This window comes from Theropithecus gelada, chromosome 10, assembly GCF_003255815.1.
Source record: "Theropithecus gelada isolate Dixy chromosome 10, Tgel_1.0, whole genome shotgun sequence".
NCBI lineage: Eukaryota > Metazoa > Chordata > Mammalia > Primates > Cercopithecidae > Theropithecus > Theropithecus gelada.
In genome coordinates, this window is record NC_037678.1 from 21,224,199 (window position 1) to 21,241,515 (window position 17,317).

Genomic DNA, 17,317 nt, shown 5'->3' on the forward strand with positions numbered 1-17,317 from the left:
GTGAGCCGTGTTTGTGCCTCTGCATTCCAGCCTGGAAGACAGAATGAGACCCTGTTTCAAAAATAAATAAATAAAAAATAAAAAGGAAAAAAAATAAGAGCTAGATGCTGGATGTATTCATGCCACTGGGTGTCACTTCTTCCAGGCCCTCAGCTGACATAGCTAGAAAATATATGTGTGTCTCTTTACCCACGTATACACACATATGCCTCCATTATGTTTTGTATTTGTAGCCATTTACATATAAAAATGGAAGTTTTATATGTACAAACTTTATCTCCCCAAACTTAACAGGTTGTCTTGTTTTTTCTCTTTGTATCATCTCATTGCATCCCACAGCTCAGTGAAGTCCAGAAAATTAATATTCCCTTCACAGAGAAAGAAGCTGAGAAGAAGAGGTGGGTTTTGTTTTTTTGTGTTTTTTTTTGAGGTAGGGTCTTGCTCTGTCGCCCAGGCTGGTGTACAGTGTTGTGATCATGGCTCACTGTAGCCTCGACCTCCAGGGCTCAAGTGATCCTCCCACCTCAGCTTCCGAGTAGCTGGGATCACATGTGTGCACCACCACACCCAGCTAATTTATTCATATATATATATATAATTTATTTATATTTATATTTATTTATTTTGAGACAGAGTCTTGCCCTGTCACCCAAGCTGGAGTGAAGTGGCGCAATCTTGGCTCACTGCAACCTCCGCCTCCCGGGTTCAAGCGATTCTCCTGCCTCAGCCTCCAGAGTAGCTGGGACTACAGGCCCCTGCCACCACGCCTGGCTAATTTTTGTATTTTTAATAGAGATGGGGTTTTGCCATGTTGGCCAGGCTTGTCTCAAATGCCTGACCTCTTGATCCCCATGCCTCAGCCTCCCAAAATGCTGGGATTACAGGCACGAGTCACTGCACCCGGCCAATTTTAAAAATTTTTTATAGAGATGGGGTCTCACTACGTTGCCCAGGCTGGTCTGGAACTCCTGGGCTCAAGCGATCCTCCCGCCTTGGCCTCCCCAAGGTGCTGGAATTACAGGTGTCAGCCACTGCACCCCAGCCCGAGGTGCAGAGAACGTAAGTAACTTGCACAGATGACACAGTTCTGGAAAGAGGTTTCAAATCCAAGAGAAGAAACTTTCAGAGGCTTGGAAGCCCAGCCCTGCCCAGCCTCCTTGTATCCTGATGGCTTGGAAGACCAGCCCAGCCCTCAAGAGGCTGCCTGGCTGTGATCAGTGAGATTCATCATGAGGATGTCCCCCCACTATACCCCAAGCATGTGAGCTGTGGAGGATCCCCCCATTCGTGGCTCCAGGAGGTGAGTTACTGGTGGTGTGGAGCCATGATTCATGGCCAGGCCAGACCATACTTAGTGGTCACTGGTGTGGCCCTGCAAAGGAGTCCAGAACAAACACCCCTTGGGAGCTGGATGAAGTCTGGGGTGCCTGACTCCAGGGATGGGCCGGAATCAGGCCCAGCTGGGAAGAAGCACATGGGTGAAGGCCAGGTGGCTGGTGTTAGGAGCCTGTGGGCAATGAACTGGAGAAAGTAGAATTCCCCACCTGGTGCCTGTCCCTGCCCAGCCCTCCCCACCATCTGTGGCTTGATCCTTTGGGGCTCAGTATAAGCCCCTCACACTGCCGCTGGGCTGGTGCTTCCCCTAGGCCTCCTCATCTCCCCAGGCCTGAACCGGCCCAGAGTGCCTGTCTTCACCTTTCCCTGCCTAGCTGCGTGTCTGTCTCTTTCTCCCTGCCACAGAGGGTAGGCAGGACCACCTTGGCCACTAGTGCCAGTCTCCTCTGCTGAAGGAGCAGATGCGTGCATGGTTGGCAGGTAGTCCCTGGAGCCCTGGATAGGGGCATTCAAGGAGTGCCCAGGAGGCCCCTGGAGAATAGGGATTGGAGGGGGGCAGCAGGCAGAAGCCCCGCAGCCTTTCCTTGGGGAAGGAGTGAGGGGACTGATGAGAGAACCCTGAAATCCACATCCCAGGCAGACAGGCAGCTTGAGTCCCCCAGCCTGCTGGTCTTTGGGAAGCCTGGCACAGGGCTGCACACTCCCACTAGGGTTCAGCTCAGCCCCTGTGGATGGGGGGCTCCACGAGGCCTAGAGACCTCCCCCAAGCCCCTCCCCACAAGGGGCTGAGTGGTCACTGGGGGTTGAGCTCCAGCTGAGCACTTCGAGAACGCTCTGGGTCCAGATGAAGCCAGGCTTCTCAGAAAGCTGGACTCTGGAACCCAAGAGCCTGGGTTCCGGCCCCTGTGCTGCCATTTTCCTGCTGGGCAACTGTGGCCCAATCATGGCATCCCTGGGAGCCTCAGTGAGTGCGAAGCTGTGGGTCAGGCTTGGCACATCGCAGGCGCTTGATAAAGGGGCACTGCTGCTAGGAATACTTCTGTGAGAGTCTCCTAGGGAACATGGTATGCTGTGGGGTTTACAGGACTTCATGGGAGCCTTAGGACGTTCCCAGTCCACAGTGCCCCTTCCCCTCGCCATCCAAAAACACATACTGGGAGCCAGAGATGCCTCACACACAGCTCTGTTTGCAGTGTCAGAAGGAGAAGCAAGGAAGGTTTTCCAGAGAAAGAATACCCAGGGGTGGGCGGGAGTGCGCCTAGCATTGAGAAGAGCTTACAAAAGACTGTCCTGGCCAGGCACGGTGGCTCACGCCTGAGACCCCAGCACTTTGGGAGGCTGAGGCGGTTGGATCACCTGAGGTCAGCAGTTCGAGACCAGCCTGACCAATATGGTGAAACCCTGTCTCTACTAAAAAATACAAAAATTAGCCGGGGGTGGTGGTGTGTGCCTGTAGTCCCAGCTACTCTAGAGGCTGAGACAGGAGAATTGCTTGAACCCAGGAGGTGGAGGTTGCAGTGAGCCAAGATCGCACTCCTGCACTCCAGCCTGGGTGACAGAGCGAGACTCCATCTCAAAACAAACAGGACTGTCCTAGTGTCTACTTTTCAGACTTCTGGGTTTTGTTGTTGTGTTGCTGAGTGCCTTGTTATTTACTCCTTGCCTTGTTCCCCAAAGGAATTGAAGCAGCTCACAAAACCCAGAAGCCTGAAAAGTCAAAAACTCAGAAGTTTGGCTGGATGTGGTGGCTCACGCCTGTAATCCCAGCACTTTTGGAGGCTGAGGCGGGAGGATCGCTTAAGCCAGGAGTTCAAGACCAGCCTAGGCAACATAGTGAGATTCTGCCTCTACAAAAAGTAAAAATAAACAAATTAGCTAGATGTCATAGCATGCACCTGCAGTCCCAGCTATTTAAGAGGCTGAGGCAAGGAGGATCACTTGAACCCAGGGGGTTGGGGATGCAGTGAGCTATGATGACACCACTGCACTCCAACTTGGGTGACAGAGCAAGACCTTATCTCAAACAACAACAACAAAACCCAGAAGTCTGAAAAGTTACAATGTGAAAGAGGACATCAAATGAAAGGAAAAATCATGGTAGGAAAGAAAGATGAAGGCAGCAGTCCCCACTCACTGAGCTAGAAGACCTGGAACACTGGACAGAGGTGGTTCTGAGCTCCCTAGTGGCTGAGGAGTGAAAGCAGATCCCGGTCCCTGATCCAGCATGAGAGGATGAAAGCACAGCCATTGTTCTGGAGACACTTTCTGGTTGTCATCATGGACAGGCTCCCTGGAGGATGTGCCTCCTCCCGCTTCAGGATTTAGCTCTTCTACCTCCCCTGGGCTGGGGTGGGTACATTGTCTGTGCTTTGACAGTCCCTAGATCTCATGTGTTCTAGAACCCTCTCTCACCCAAAGCAGAACTTTTTTTTTTTTTTTCTGTTTTCTGTTTTTTAAATCCATTTCAGCCTCCTGACAAGCAATAAGATTTGGAATATTTGTTGAGGGGATGAATAAATGAACTCCTTAGTGCAGAGGTATCTGTGCATTGCGGCCATTTCTTGAGCATTGTCATGTGCAGGTCAGAGATGTGGGAGCCCCACACAGCGGGGAGGAGAGCAGAGGCGGAGGATGGGGGGCTGGGCTAACCTAGGCTTTCCAAGCTGTGATGGGGCAGGAGCTTCTCCACTAGCTCCAGGAAGGGGAACTTGGGCTCTGGGTGCCTGTTTTGAAGAGGTTGCACCCCTTTGAGGGGACCTACGGGTTGCAAGTCACGCAGGAAACGTGACCTTAGCAGTGAGGGCGGTGGAGTGGGCCAATTTCTGGATCTTTCTCTATTTAGTCACCTCCAGCCTTGTTGGGACAGGGATCTGGGGCTAAGCCGCTGTGGTCTCGGCACCCTCTGTCCCCACTTCCCCTCGAGGACGGCCGTTTGAATATTGTCTAGTGTGGGCCATTTACCCCCGTGGGCAGGAGGAAGGTAGGAGGGACCGCAGAGGAGACTTCAAGGGCCCCCCCACTGCCCTTCTAACCTTGCAGATTCCCCTCTGGGGCCTGTTTCCTCTTCTCTCAACCAGCGATGCCAGGCTGAGGCTGTCGGTTCGAGAATCACGTAGGTAATAGCTTAGTAAAGGGCCTGGCACATAGTAGGCTCTCAAGAAAAGGTCGGAGCCTCTTGAGGAGTCTGCCTGTGATGGATGCGGAGCACAGACCCAGCGCAGTGCGGCGATTCGCCCAAGGTCACACAGCCGCCCCCCCAATTCGGACCCTGGGCGGCCTGACCCCGGGGCCGGGGCTTGTCGGGTGCCAGCGTGGGGGCGAGCAGTGTTTGGAAGAGCGGCCGCGGCCGTGGGTGGGAAGGGGCTTCTATTTTGGAGCGAGTGAGAGGAGCGGGACACGCGGAGGGGGTAAGGGAGGGGTGGGCTCTCTCCGGCATCTCTGTCCCCCAGTCACCTTCCTGCAACCCTTCCTGGGAGGGGCGTTCTGGGCGGTGGGGGAAGGTGGGAGGGGCGGGCGGTTACCTCATCGCCGCCTCCGGGAGGCCCCGCTCGCTCGCGCCGCCGGCTGGGGCGGCGACTCCAGGCGCGGAAGCGAGAGAAGGACAGAGGCACAGAGGCTCCGGGAGGCACTGCTGCCCCCCGCGCCCCGCACCGCTGCGGGACCCGTGCCGCGAGGAGGGCGGACTTCGGGGCCCCGCGCGGCCGCCGGCGCCTGGGTTGGCGCTGCGGGGCGGAGGCAGTGTCTGAGCGCCGCTCCGGGTCTGCTCTCTCCCGAGCTTCGGCACCCGCCCGAGCCGCTCGCGAGTCCGCCACCTGTCTGCCCACTCCGTTGTCTGTCCGCCCTCCCGCCGCCAGCTCCGGCCTCGGGCCTGCCCTCTCCGGTCTCCGTGTTCCGGGGTCGACGAGAAGCGCGGCGGGGCCGGGGCGCACCGGGCAGGGCGCGCGGGGCGCACGGCCGGGGGGCGCACGGCGCGGCGCCGGCCCATGAGGCTTTCCAGAGCGGAGAGCGGCAGCGCCGGCCGGCCATGGGGGGCAGCCTGAGGGTGGCCGTTCTAGGCGCCCCGGGCGTGGGCAAGACGGCCATCATCCGCCAGTTCCTGTTCGGTGACTACCCCGAGCGCCACCGGCCCACGGACGGGCCGCGCCTCTACCGACCCGCGGTGCTGCTCGACGGCGCCGTCTACGACTTAAGCATCCGCGACGGCGACGTCGCTGGCCCCGGCTCGAGCCCTGGGGGTCCGGAGGTAGCGGCTCGAGGAGCGGGCAGGGGCGTGTGACAGCGTGAGGGGTGTGCGTGCTCGGTGCACACGTGCGTGTCCGCGTGGAGGCCTTGGGCGCCTGGCTGTGCTCCGGTATGGAGGGATGTGTGTGCTTCCTGGGATAGTTGAGTTTCAGCCCTTCCCGCCGACATGGAGACTCCCAAGCCCAGGCTGGAGGCAGGGCGATTTTGCCCAGGGGCGTTCGCTTGCTCCTGAGAGCGACTCCACCTTTGCCTGCCTGGGCTGGGGGGTGTGGAGCAGCTCGTGGTGGTGCATAGCGGTGCCATTCCGCGAGTGTGGCGTTTTGTGTTTGGGGCCTTGAGCAGAGCTACAATGGGAGAGACTGGGGTCAGGAGTAGGGGTGTACTTACTACGGGGGCTGGTGGAGGGGTTCATTCTCTGCCCCCTCATTCCTGTGCCCTGGAGCGAAGGCTCGTTTAGTAATTTGTGCAAAGTAAAGGACAGACCTCCGACCCTAGAGCAGTGAAGAAGAAAGAGCAGACAGGATTAAGCAGGGCTTCCTGGAGGGGGTGGCATTTGAGCTGAACCTGGAAGACCGAGTGAAGTTCTGAGTAAAGGGAGTGGCAAAAGCATAGCAGGTGGAAAGACCAGCAGGTGCTTACGCCAGGGGTATAAACGGTTACAGCTGACAACGTGGGGGCGTGGTGGACCACGGGGCTCCGGGCGGCCACGGGCTTTGGAATTAGTCTTAGAGGCAGTGGTAAGCACTGAAGGCATCTAGGGAGGAGAGTGGCCTGAGCCGAGTTGGGGAAAGCCGAAAAGAGGAAGATTCTGGGTAAACAGAGGGGAGACCAAGGATGTAGGAGGGTGGCTGACAGGCTCCAGGCACGATTTGGAAAATTTTACCCTGGTGGTCATGAGGAGACAGGGCCCGGGAAACTTGGGGGAGGGGCGCAGAGGTCTGGATGGAGGTGATGTTGGCCTGAGGATGAACTAGGTTTAGCGTCCAGGCCCCTGCAGAGGGTTCGAGAGCGGGAGAGGGGAAAGGAGGCTTCCGCAAACCCTGGCCTCCTGTCCCCAGGAGTGGCCAGACCCTAAGGACTGGAGCTTGCAGGACACGGACGCCTTCGTGCTCGTCTACGACATCTGCAGCCCGGACAGTTTCGACTACGTGAAGGCCCTGCGGCAGCGCATCGCGGAGACCAGGTGGGGGCGCGGCAGGTCTGGCGGTGGGGAGCTAGGGCAGGTCTGGCCCGGCCTTTGCCTGAGGGGAGTGTGTAGGGTCTCCCAACGTCGTGGGCCGGGTCTTAGGCCTTCGCCCGTGGGAAGGTCTTCAGCTGTATGTGCTCTTTTGCCCACATGGGCCTAGAGTTCGGGGAGGGCCTCTGGCTGTAGGAAGGGAATGCGCCTGCGTGTGTATACCCACTGGGGGAATTCTCCGGTCGTGGGGTCCCCGGCACCGCGTCTCTCATCTCCATTCGGCCCCCAGGCCGGCGGGCGCGCCCGAAGCGCCCATCCTGGTGGTAGGCAACAAGCGAGACAGGCAGCGGCTGCGCTTCGGACCGCGGCGCGCGCTGGCCGCCCTGGTGCGCAGGGGCTGGCGCTGCGGCTACCTCGAGTGCTCGGCCAAGTACAACTGGCACGTGCTGCGTCTCTTCCGCGAGCTGCTGCGCTGCGCTCTGGTGCGCGCGCGCCCTGCACACCCGGCCCTGCGCCTGCAGGGGGCGCTGCATCCAGCGCGCTGCAGCCTCATGTGACCCAATTGGACAGTGCGATCCATGGGCCCCACCTTGTGACTGGGACAACCCGGGACGTGGATTGGACAGGATCGCCCAACTTCACTGGGACTGGACAGAGCAATCTCTGCCCTGATTGGATGAGGCCTAAGCGACGGGCCTCTTTTTGAACCTCATTGGACCCAACCAGGTCCCAAGCTCCATTGGAGATGACCAGTCCTTTCTGGGACCTCAGTGGGTCACAATCCCACTGGATGGAAAGGACTTGGCTATGAATTTGGAAACGCGAGGCCTGCTCCTGGAGCTTCACTGGACATATTCTTTATGCCACTCCTATCGCAGGATAATAAACGGGAAAATAATTGAGTGCACCTGGGATTTCTGGGCTGGGCGGGATAACGCTTTAAATCTAGAGGTCAGAGCTGCCAGGCTTGACCTCCAGGCAGTTAACTTCAGGGTCCTCACAAAGGTCTGAACGGCCCCAACGCGGAGTCCCCAAGAAACAGACAGGTGGCTGGAGCAAAACTTTACTGTCAGAGGCTCTGCTGGGCCACAGGTCTTCAGGACACCGGGCTGGCCCGGCCTCCTCTAAGGCATTCAATAATATTAGTAATTAAATAGCAACGCTCATCCCCCAATCGGAATGTACAACAGAGGTCCCATTGTGCCATGTGGTCCCAAGGGGTCTGGTCCCATGAGGTCTGGTACTCAAGAGGCAGAGGGGGCTCCCTGATGCAGAGGGGTTAAGGCCACAAAGGAAAAGGAGAAGGGATGGGGTCTGGGGACAGTGAGTTGGTCCATCACATCCAAGAATCTGGCTCAGCCCTTGGGGTGACTGAGTGCAGGGCATGCCAGGTCCCAAGCTCTGCGGGTCCGGAGGGGCGGCGGGGGCCCCGAGGCGTGGGGATGCGTGAGGGTTTACGGTCTGGCTGTGTGTCCATCCGACCCCGTGCCCAGGTCCTCAAGGGTTCGGGGCCAGCCAGGGAGCTGCCAGGTGCATCTAGTGGCCCCCCCATGCCAGGGCAGGGGCTGCCTTCATCGGAAGAGCTGGAAAGGGCTTGGCTTCGCGGCCCAGGCAGGCCATTGGCCGTCCGGCCAGAGTCCCCAGGTTGGCCACATTTGCCACCCAGGACGCTGAGGGACGAAGAGGAGGAACTGGAGGAACAGTAGGCAGAGTCAGGAGCTGGAGGGTCAGGGGCCCGAGCTGGGTCAGGGGCTGGTCCAGTGGGGGTCACGCTAGCAACAGCCTCAAGAGCCCGGGCATTGGCCAGGAACTCCTCTTCCAGGCGCCGAAACAGCTGCTGCTCCTGCTGCGGGTCGAGCTGCAGGGGTGTGCGGAAGATGCTGGCCGGTGTGGTGCCCAACTCTGGACTGGGGCTGGAGACCCGTGAAAGCCGGGGTGCTGCAGGGCTGCGGGCACGGGGAGTCTGGGGGGTGCTCCTGCCCGAGCCCCCAGTGCCCCTGCCCCTTGGCACCCATGAGTGCTGCCCGTCTCGATCCCTGCGCACAAGCAGCACAGCCTGCTCCTCGCGGCTCTGGCTCCGGGCCCGCCGGGCAGGGCTGGGGGCTGACAACTGGGCTCCCCTGCCTCCTGGGGCCCCCCGGGGCCGGCCCCGATCCAGCCGGTCTCGGGACTGGCTGCGCAGGGCAGGAGGCCGTCTCGGAGAGGCCGGGGTGCCTGTGGTCAGCCGCCGGCTGGGTCGCTCCCTCCGGGGGCCAGTGCCTGTGTCATCACTGCGGGTACCAAGGGGGCCGCTCTGGGCGGAGGAGGCTGAGGAGTCACTGTCCCCGGAGTAGCGGCGGGAGCGGGGATGGGGGGGCAGCTGATCCCGGGGCCTGGGGCAGGGGGACAAGAGAGACAAATGGGGTACCACGGAAGGACTGGCATGCAGAACAGGCAGGGAGAGGAACAGCAGGGTATGTGGCTGGTGGACGGGGCTGTCAGGGGCATCGGTCTGTCCTGGGGACTTCCAGGGAGAAGTGAGCAGCTTCCTCCAGCCACCCAGGGCCCCAAAAGCCACGGAAGAAGAAGTTTCCTGGGCTCTAGACACCCCCCTTCCCAGAACGGGCCAGAGGAAGCAAGAGCTGGACTGGCTGCCGCCCAGCCACAGGGCCCGCCCCAGCTGTGTTGTTGGTTTGGTTGTGTTGCCATGGAGATGGGAAGCTAGGCCCGCCCCCACCCACGGGAACTTTTCCCAGGGTGTGAGTCACTCTGGCGCACAGGCAACCCGTCATGCAGGCCAGGGCTGACGCCCCCCAACCCTCTGGACCCTCACCCCTCGTCCTCCTGCATCTCACCTGGGCGGGGTCTCAGGCCCCTCCTTTGTGCTTCGTAAGCTAAGGGGAGTCATCTCAGGTCGGGAGCCCCGGCGCTCACTCCCGGGAACTGGGCTAGCAGGGCGGGGACTGGGAGTGGGCGACACCCTCTGCGGAGAAAAGGTACGGACCCTCGGCTGGGGTGGGCGATGAGCTGCAGGGAGAGAGGACAGGCAGCATGTGAGGGACGTAGCCACACAAGCGAGTCCCCTGCCCATCCACCCCCAGCCCCACCCTGGCACTGACCGGTGGAGGAGCAGCGGCACGGGTCGTGCTTGTCCAGGTAATGCTCCAGAGTGTCCCAGCCACCACCCACTCGCACCATCACGTGGCTCCTCAGCACCTGCAGGCGTGGGCAGGTCATGGCTGTGCCCCGGGCGCCCGGCAGCCCACCACCTTGGCTGCTGCCCACTAGAGGGGCCCCTGGCCCTTACCCGCACAAAGATGAGCAGGCTCGAGTCTCCCACACGGTACTTCCCCTCCGAGACCTTGATCATGGGGAACTGGTCGGGGCAGGTGCAGCGGCCCAGGATCTCCCTCACCTGAGGCCAGAGAGAGGGTAGGGGTTAGAGGTCAAGTCCTCTTCCTGGGGCTTAATGTCAGCCATTCCAGGATCAGGAGAAAGTCAGGCCTTCCAGGGAAGTGGATGGAGGCAGTGTTACCCCAGATGGGGTACAGCTTCCACACATGACCGACCTTTTCTTTCTTTCTTTTTTTTTTTTTTTTTGAGACGGAGTTTCACTCTTGTTGCCCAGGCTGGAGTGCAACGTTGTGATCTCTGCTCACTGCAACCTCTGCCTTCCAGGTTCCAGCAATTCCCCTGCCACAGCCTCCCAAGCGGCTGGGATTACAGGCATGTGCTACCACGCCTGGCTAATTTTGTATTTTTAGTAGAGATGGGGTTTCTCCATGTTGGCCAGGCTGGTCTCGAACTCCTGACCTCAGGTGATCCACCCACCTCGGCCTCCCAAAGTGCTGGATTACAGGCGTGAGCCACCACGCCCGGCCTTTTACCAGCTCCCCCTTCTTGGCTCTCTGGGCCCAGGGAGCTCCCAGGATGAGATGATGGGGCTGTGGTCACGCCATGGTCTGAGACCCGGTGAGGAACATCCCACAGCTCCTAGAGCTGGGGAAACCCCAGAGCCTGTCCTCACTCCCCCTTCACCCACTTCCCAGACAAGAAGGCTGGGGCCCACAGGAAGGCCAGGTGGGCTATACGACACAGGCGCAAGGGGCCCCATGCCCCTGGGTGGGCACTGATGCGGAGGGGTACCACAGACACGTGGGACACACAGGCCACTGGCTGGGTGAGCACGCACCACATAAAGCGCCCCACCAGAGCCAGAGCTGCCAAGCTGGCTATGTGGGCAGCCCTGCCCGCCTCCCTGCCCACAGCGGCAGTGGTGCCGCCAGAGGAAATAAGCAGGTGGAGCCTTGAGTGACCCTGGCCCAGGACAGGGGGTGGGGCCCCAGGCTCTGCCCACTGCCATCCGCTATCCGCCTCCCAGGCAGGCACATTGTAGTCCTGACCTTCCGATAAGAAGGAAACTCTTGGTCCAGCCGTTGGGGGTGGCAGGGGCCACCCACATCCTGGGAGAGGAGAGAGTTGGGGGCAGGGCCCGGCACCTTCTATGCTTAGAATCCTGCAGCTCCAAACAGGATCCCCATCCCACCAACAGCAGCAACCTGGCTAGGCTTCCCAAGGATGCCTGGGGAGTGGGGAGACCTGCAGAGCCCCCCGAGGTACCTACTGTGTGGCAGGCACCTTGCCCAGGGCTTTCCATGCCTCATCTCAACTGAGCATCACAGCACCCACTCAACCTCGAGCCTCCCTGAGGTTCTGGGCACATCTGCCTAAGACTAAGTGCAGGGAGGGCACAGAGGAGGCGCCCCAATCATGCAGTCCCCCAGAAGAAGGAATGCACAAGCTCAGTTGAGGCACAGTTAGCACACAAAGTGAGGGAGGATCGTGCCAGGAGCCCGCATCCTGTCCCAGGCCCGGCTGGGCTGCGTCATCTCCCCAGCACCTCCCTCTCTGTGGGCTACCCATTTCCTTGGGGTCAGGTATACATTCCTTGATTTGGTGCTCAACATGTGCACTCTTTGTGGGGCAGGCTCTTCTGCAGATAGCAGGGTGGACCCTGGGAGGTTCAGGGACAGATCGCAGGCACTAGCTGGGCTGTCGGGTCCCTGGCGCCTGGTGCTGGGGGACTCACCAGCTCGTCGAGGTTGCGCAGGTCGCTGGGTGTCATGCGGGGGCCACGGGCAGGTGTCCCTGGTGCAGGGGTGGTTTCAGTGGTGTCCTCCCCAGCAGCAGGGGCGTTGGGGGCTGGGGGTGCAGCACGCAGCTCCCGCTCAATCTCCTGCTCGAACTGCACGAGGCGTGGGGCGAGCAGGCCCAGGCGGGCCCCACGCCGTGCCACCTCCAGCAGGCACAGCACCACGCTCTTCTCGTTCTTGCGAAGCACCAGGTCCTCAGTCTCAAACATGAGCACCTCCGGCACACCCAGCTCCGTGCGGCACCAGCCGATGAAGGTGGCCACGTTGTCGCGGGCCATGAAGGAGCCAGGCACTACACTGTGTGCCTGGAAGGCCACACCTCGGGCCGGTCGGGCAGCTGCCAATGCACGGGCAGCCTCGGTCACGGCATTGGCATGTTGGCACAGGGTCGTGCCCGTGGCCAGCCCCGTCAGGAAGCCATCACCACCACCCGGGAGACCCAGGCCGTACAAGGCATTGAGCCACTCGGCCAGGTCCTCCTTCATGGCCTCCACGTAGGCCTCACTGGAGCGAAATGGCCGCACGCTCTTGGCCGCTGAGCCCGCGATGCCCGCCACCGGGTCCGCCATGCCCGGACCGGCCGAGTCACTGTAGGCAGAAACACAGGTCAGGATCGCTGTGGGGACCCAGTAAGGGCTCAGTACAAACTAAGCTGCTGGCCACCTGCACCAGTCTGTCACTCAGGGCAAATGCCTGGTTTACATGTTGGCTCTGGGAAATGTCGGTGCTCCAAGTTTCCTCATCTGCGAAATGGGTACAGTAACATTCCCTGCCTCATGGGACTCTATGGGATAATTTTTATAAACTTAAGGTCCATTAAGTGTTTGCTGTGTGACTTTTTGGGGTGCAAACTGGGGCTTGGCTGGGGCCTCCCTCTCAGGCAGGGAGGTGCCCATTGTGAAGGGCTGGGACCTAGAGAAGTGAAGGCAACGGCTAGGGCCCCCAGAGGACACGAAGGGAACCCAGGTCCTGACCTCAGAGTGGGTTATGTGCATGGCTCAGGGCTGGTGCCCACCCCACGTCCTGCGGGCAGGTCCCCGCGCCTTCCTTGGCCCCCCTTCCATAAGGGCTGTGCCATCATTAACAACGACATAGCAGCAGCAATAGTGTAACAGCACGACCGCACTAGGGCTGAGCGGGCGGAGGCATTATCTCCATTTTACAGATGAGGAAACTGAGGCGCAGAAAGGGCCGAGCTCGTGAAGGTCGCAGAGCTGTGGGTGGAGGAGCCCGGGCGTCCAGGCGGCGCAGCGTGGCCGGTCTCGGCGATCCAGGGCCACGGCCAGGCCCCGCCTCCTCCAAGAAGCCTCCCTAGCGCCCCAGGCCGGTGCCAGCTGGGCCAGGACTCAGAGCGGCCTCCGCAGGCCCCGCCGGTGCTCGGGCCTGGGCCCAGAGAGGGCGCGGGGCCGCCCAAGGTCACACAGCCCCGGGGAACAGAGGCCGCGGACGTCGCTTCCCGGCCCTCCGCCCCCGTCCATGCGCACCAGGCAGGGAGTGCTGGGGGTCCCCGCGCTCACCTGGCTCATCCCGCGGCTCCGGGGAGCATCGCCCCGGCGGGAGCCGGAGCCGAGCCGGGCCCGCCGCAGGGAGGCGCCGCCCGAGCCGCAGCTCGATCTGTCCCGCGCCGCGGCCTCCTCCTCGCCGCCGTCTCCGCCCCGCCTCCCTGGAATTCGGATCCGGCCCGGAGGGGGCGGGCGGGGCTGCGCGCTCTTAAAGGGGCCGCCCCTTTCCCGAGTCGGCGGGGCAGACAGGGGAAGAGCTGGGGTCTCCCCACGCGATCGGGCCAGGAATCCCGGGTCTTCAAGCGCTGTCGACGCAGAGGGCCCCAGGGTCCCCAGACAACTGCGACCGGCCCAGGCGCCCCAGCCCCACCCAGCCTAGTACCCTGGGCCCCGTCCAACCTCTTTGATCCCCTGGGGAGGAGGTTGGGACCTTTTAATCCTCCGCCTCCCCGGACGGTGGGCTCCCCGGGCTGGCGCACAGCACGGCCTGTTCCCAAGATGAAGTCAGGAAGCGATAGCGGCTGGGGGCTGCGAAGTCACCTCCTCCCGGGTGGATCTCCCCTGGCCAGATAACCGGCACCGCCGCGGGGAGGGGAGGATGTCCCTGGTGACTGAGGGCTCCTTGTGCTCACGGAATGCTCGGTTTTGACCTTGAGATGAGGGGAACCGGTTTTACAGATGAGGATACTGAGGCTTAGAGAAGTAGGCAGATGGCCAAGGCCAGAGTTCCGCACAGAACAGGGGACGGGGGCATCGGAGGCCGGCCGGACACGGGAGGGTTAAGCCCCGCTAGGCTCTTTTTAAACTGCAGAGGACAGACCGCCCGGACCAGCGGGAAATCCTGCCCCCTGCTGCTGCCGGCTGGGTTGGGCGGGACGCCGGGCGGGTCTGGGCGGCAGCCATGCTACACGGGCGGGGCCGGCCTGTAGGGAAGCGCCGCCGACCACAGCCAGGCTCAGAGCTCCAATAAATCTCCTACTGTGTGCTACCAAGACTGCTCTGCGCCCTTGACCTGAATGGACTGGCGTGTCACCTCTGTGAGGGACACTCATGCCCAACCGGGGCGCCGTCAGGAGAGCAGCTGATGGAGCCGGGATTTGAACATGATTATGATGACGCCCTGGTCCACGGATGAGCAGCATTGGTTGAGCACCTATTGTTAGCCAGGCCTCTTGGTGCCAGGCACTCACAGACATCATCCCAGAGTCCTTGTGATTTTTTCTTTTCTTTTTTTTTGAGACAGTGTCTCACTCTGTCCCTTGCTCAGGCTAGAGTGCAGTGGCTAGATCTTGGCTCACTGCAACCTCCACCTCCCAGGTTCAAGCGATTCTTCTGTCTCAGCCTCCCGAGTAGCTGGGATTACAGGCGTGAGCCACCACATCCGGCTTTTTGTATTTTTAGTAGAGATGGGGTTTTACCATGTTGGCCAGATTGGTCTCGAACTCCTGACCTCAGGCGATCCGCCCGCCTCCCAAAGTGCTGGGATTATAGGCATGAGCCTGTGTGACTTTTTCAAAGTTGTTTTCTCACCTCAGTGCCTGGCATGGCACTTCCTCCAGTGAGGAAGGCAGAAATTAACAATCCTCAAGGCTGACACCTGCATGGCACCTACTGTGTGCTGGGTCTCTTTGGGCACTGGAAATCAACAGCAAAACAGCAGGGAACCAAGCAGTGCCAGCTCTCAGGGCCTGCTGTCCCAGTGGCAGGGAGGCAGCCTCAGGGCAGAGACAGGGATGAGGTGCAGGGGAGACGGGGAAGGAGCTGGGTGAGGGTGTGAATGTGAGGGGGGCTGCAACTTAAAATCCCTCATCAGGAAGGGAGATGAGGGAGGAAGCCCGGGGATATCTGGAGGGGGAGAGGGAACGGTCAGTGCAAAGGCCCCAAAGTGTGCATGTGTCCAGCATGCTCAAGAAGACTGGGGAGGTGGCTAAGGCTGGAGTGCAGGGAGGTGGGTGAGGGAAGAGGTAGAGAGATTAGAGAGACCCCAGGGCTGGTTAAGCAGGGCCTTGCAGGCTGTGCCTCTTTTGAAGGACATGGGAGCCATGGAATGATTTAGAGCAGGGGTGGTTGGCTTAGGTCTTAACATTCCCTGGGGCTGCTGTGGTTGGCCAAGGCAGGAGCTGGAGCCTCAGAGGAAACCAGGTGGTGAGAGGGTGTTGGATTCTGGCTGTATCATGAGGGGAGAGCTGATGTGCTGGTGGATTGGTTGTGTGAGAACGGGGTCCAGGACGACTCCCAGGGCTGAGCACTGGGAGGGCAGGAGTGCTAACACCTGGGGAGGGGAGGGCTGCTGGAGGTGGAGGAGGGTTGTGGGTTTGGGGTGGGGGTGAATCAGGGTGTGGACACTTAACAGTTTCATCTTCAAAATACCCCGATGAGCTATGATACTCTTAGGTGTTCTCATTTTACAATTTGGGGAAATTGAGGCCCAGAGAAGGCACGGGATGTGTGTAACCAGCAGCGTGCAGGCATTTGACTCCTGCTTATACCTACCTTGCTCCATTTTGGGGCTGTGGACACGGGTGAAGTTGGACTGAACCCAGGCTCTGTCATTGGTCATTAGGTGGGATAGTGAAGCTCCCTGAGCCTCAGTGGCACCATCTGTAGAATGGGACAGTAGTAGTAGTCACATCATGGGGTTGTGAAAAATAATACCACTACCCAACTCAGTGTGGCCCGGCTCAGCATGTCCACTTCTCTGGGGAGGAGGGATTATAAAGAGATTCCTTCCTCCCTCTGTGGCCGGTGATAAGAGGCCTGTTCTAGACCACAGCCTCCACCTGATTGTAGGACATGTAGTTGCTATGGTGCAGACCTCACTGGGGGGTCAGACCCCTGGCCCAGGGCATAGTGGACCCTAGCTTTGACCCCCTCTGTCGTATGGTGGCCCAGGGCCCGTGGGGCCACGTCTGGGAAAGCCTCAGCCTCTGCATGGTCTCCCTTGTTCCTTGCAGGACCAAGAGAAACCACAGAAACTGCTGGAGGCACAGGAGGTTTGGGCTATAGGGACCCTAAGCCCATCTGTACAGATCCTTGAGGCCACCTCCCTCTGTGCACAGAATGCTGTGGCTCCCATATGGGCTCCTTCTGGCCTTTGGCCAGAGGGTACATAGCCAGTTTCTCGCATCCACTGCTGGGTGCCAGCCAGCAGCCTGCTTGGCCTTGGTTGCCGCTAGAGGTCAGACGATGGCTGTGGAGCTTTCAAGCAAAACTCGCATTGTGGGCTACAGCCCTGCTACCAGGCAGCTCCAGGAACCTCTGGCACTGGTTGGATTAGAACTCCTAAGTTCTCCAGCCTGGACTGAGGCTCTGAGCACAGCCCAGGATGAGGGAGGGACTCACAGGAGGCTTCCGGCTGCTGTGTCCAGGTGTGGGCTCAGCTCCAATGACTGCAGCTGGTCAGCTCCTGCTCTGGCTGTGGGACAGGTGACCCCGAGCTGCCTCCAGTGCCCTCCACAAGAGAGACGCAAAATTGGAAAACCCAAGTGGGCTCTTTCCAACCTGCCTGCATCACAATGTCCTCACTGCCGGCCATACGCCCAGCAGATCTGTCAGGAGTGGGGCAGGAGGGGACAGCATGAGGACCAGCTGTCGTCCCTGTCACAGACTGCACTGTTGGCCCCACAGCTGCTGCTGCAGCCCTGTGCTCTTTCCCGTCGAGCAGGGGAGCCACTCCCTGCGGGCATAGATCAGTCTCCCCATGGACCCCACCACCTTTGCCCAGGCCTGTGCCGTATGGCCTCGTGGGACCTCAAGTTTGTGTTGGAAACTTTTAGTCTAGGTGCTTTTGAGGAGTTTGAGCAGGGTGTGGGATAGATGCCAGCCTTTTGACCTGCTCTGTCATCTGCCCTGCCCACCTCCTTCATGCCCTGGCACCAGCCAGCTTCATGCAGGCCTTTGAGACAGGCTCGGAATCCATGCTGCCTGAG

At 60.2% G+C, this 17,317-nt stretch overlaps 2 protein-coding genes across 6 annotated transcripts; one reads left to right on the top strand and one right to left on the bottom strand.

The window, feature by feature from the left end:
* The first annotated feature begins 4,715 nt into the window (after positions 1-4,715).
* RASL10A (RAS like family 10 member A) lies at positions 4,716-7,654 on the top strand. The gene is made up of 3 exons (XM_025399202.1): positions 4,716-5,578; positions 6,636-6,760; positions 7,044-7,654. Exons 1-3 carry the CDS (start codon positions 5,360-5,362, stop codon positions 7,309-7,311), a joined length of 612 nt encoding a protein of 203 aa, XP_025254987.1. The 5' UTR covers positions 4,716-5,359; the 3' UTR covers positions 7,312-7,654.
* A 147-nt stretch (positions 7,655-7,801) lies between these two features.
* On the bottom strand, positions 7,802-14,192 carry GAS2L1 (growth arrest specific 2 like 1). 5 transcript variants are annotated; one of them, XM_025399188.1, is made up of 6 exons: positions 13,404-14,192; positions 11,823-12,474; positions 10,041-10,148; positions 9,853-9,949; positions 9,589-9,760; positions 7,802-8,445 (listed from the first exon to the last, which is right to left on the bottom strand). In XM_025399188.1, the coding sequence occupies exons 2-6, from the start codon at positions 12,453-12,455 to the stop codon at positions 8,091-8,093; spliced, it is 1,365 nt and encodes a 454-aa protein (XP_025254973.1). In that variant the 5' UTR covers positions 12,456-12,474; positions 13,404-14,192; the 3' UTR covers positions 7,802-8,090. The 5 variants fall into 5 exon arrangements, with proteins under 5 accessions (XP_025254973.1, XP_025254969.1, XP_025254971.1 ...); XM_025399184.1 differs by having other exon boundaries at positions 7,802-9,126; XM_025399186.1 differs by having other exon boundaries at positions 7,802-9,126; positions 13,371-14,192.
* Between the last annotated feature and the right edge of the window lie 3,125 nt (positions 14,193-17,317).

What these genes read in the sequence shown, in the direction of transcription:
- GAS2L1 (XM_025399184.1), bottom strand. Translation starts at nt 12,455, where the DNA reads ATGGCGGACCCGGTGGCGGGCATCGCGGGCTCAGCGGCCAAGAGCGTG. An exon ending in GCCTGCTCATCTTTGTGCGG is followed by an intron (nt 9,950 to 10,040) that starts GTAAGGGCCAGG and finishes CCACGCCTGCAG; the next exon opens with GTGCTGAGGAGCCACGTGAT. An exon ending in GTGCCGCTGCTCCTCCACCG is followed by an intron (nt 9,761 to 9,852) that starts GTCAGTGCCAGG and finishes CTCTCCCTGCAG; the next exon opens with CTCATCGCCCACCCCAGCCG.
- RASL10A (XM_025399202.1), top strand. Translation starts at nt 5,360, where the DNA reads ATGGGGGGCAGCCTGAGGGTGGCCGTTCTAGGCGCCCCGGGCGTGGGC. An exon ending in CGAGCCCTGGGGGTCCGGAG is followed by an intron (nt 5,579 to 6,635) that starts GTAGCGGCTCGA and finishes TCCTGTCCCCAG; the next exon opens with GAGTGGCCAGACCCTAAGGA. An exon ending in CAGCGCATCGCGGAGACCAG is followed by an intron (nt 6,761 to 7,043) that starts GTGGGGGCGCGG and finishes TTCGGCCCCCAG; the next exon opens with GCCGGCGGGCGCGCCCGAAG.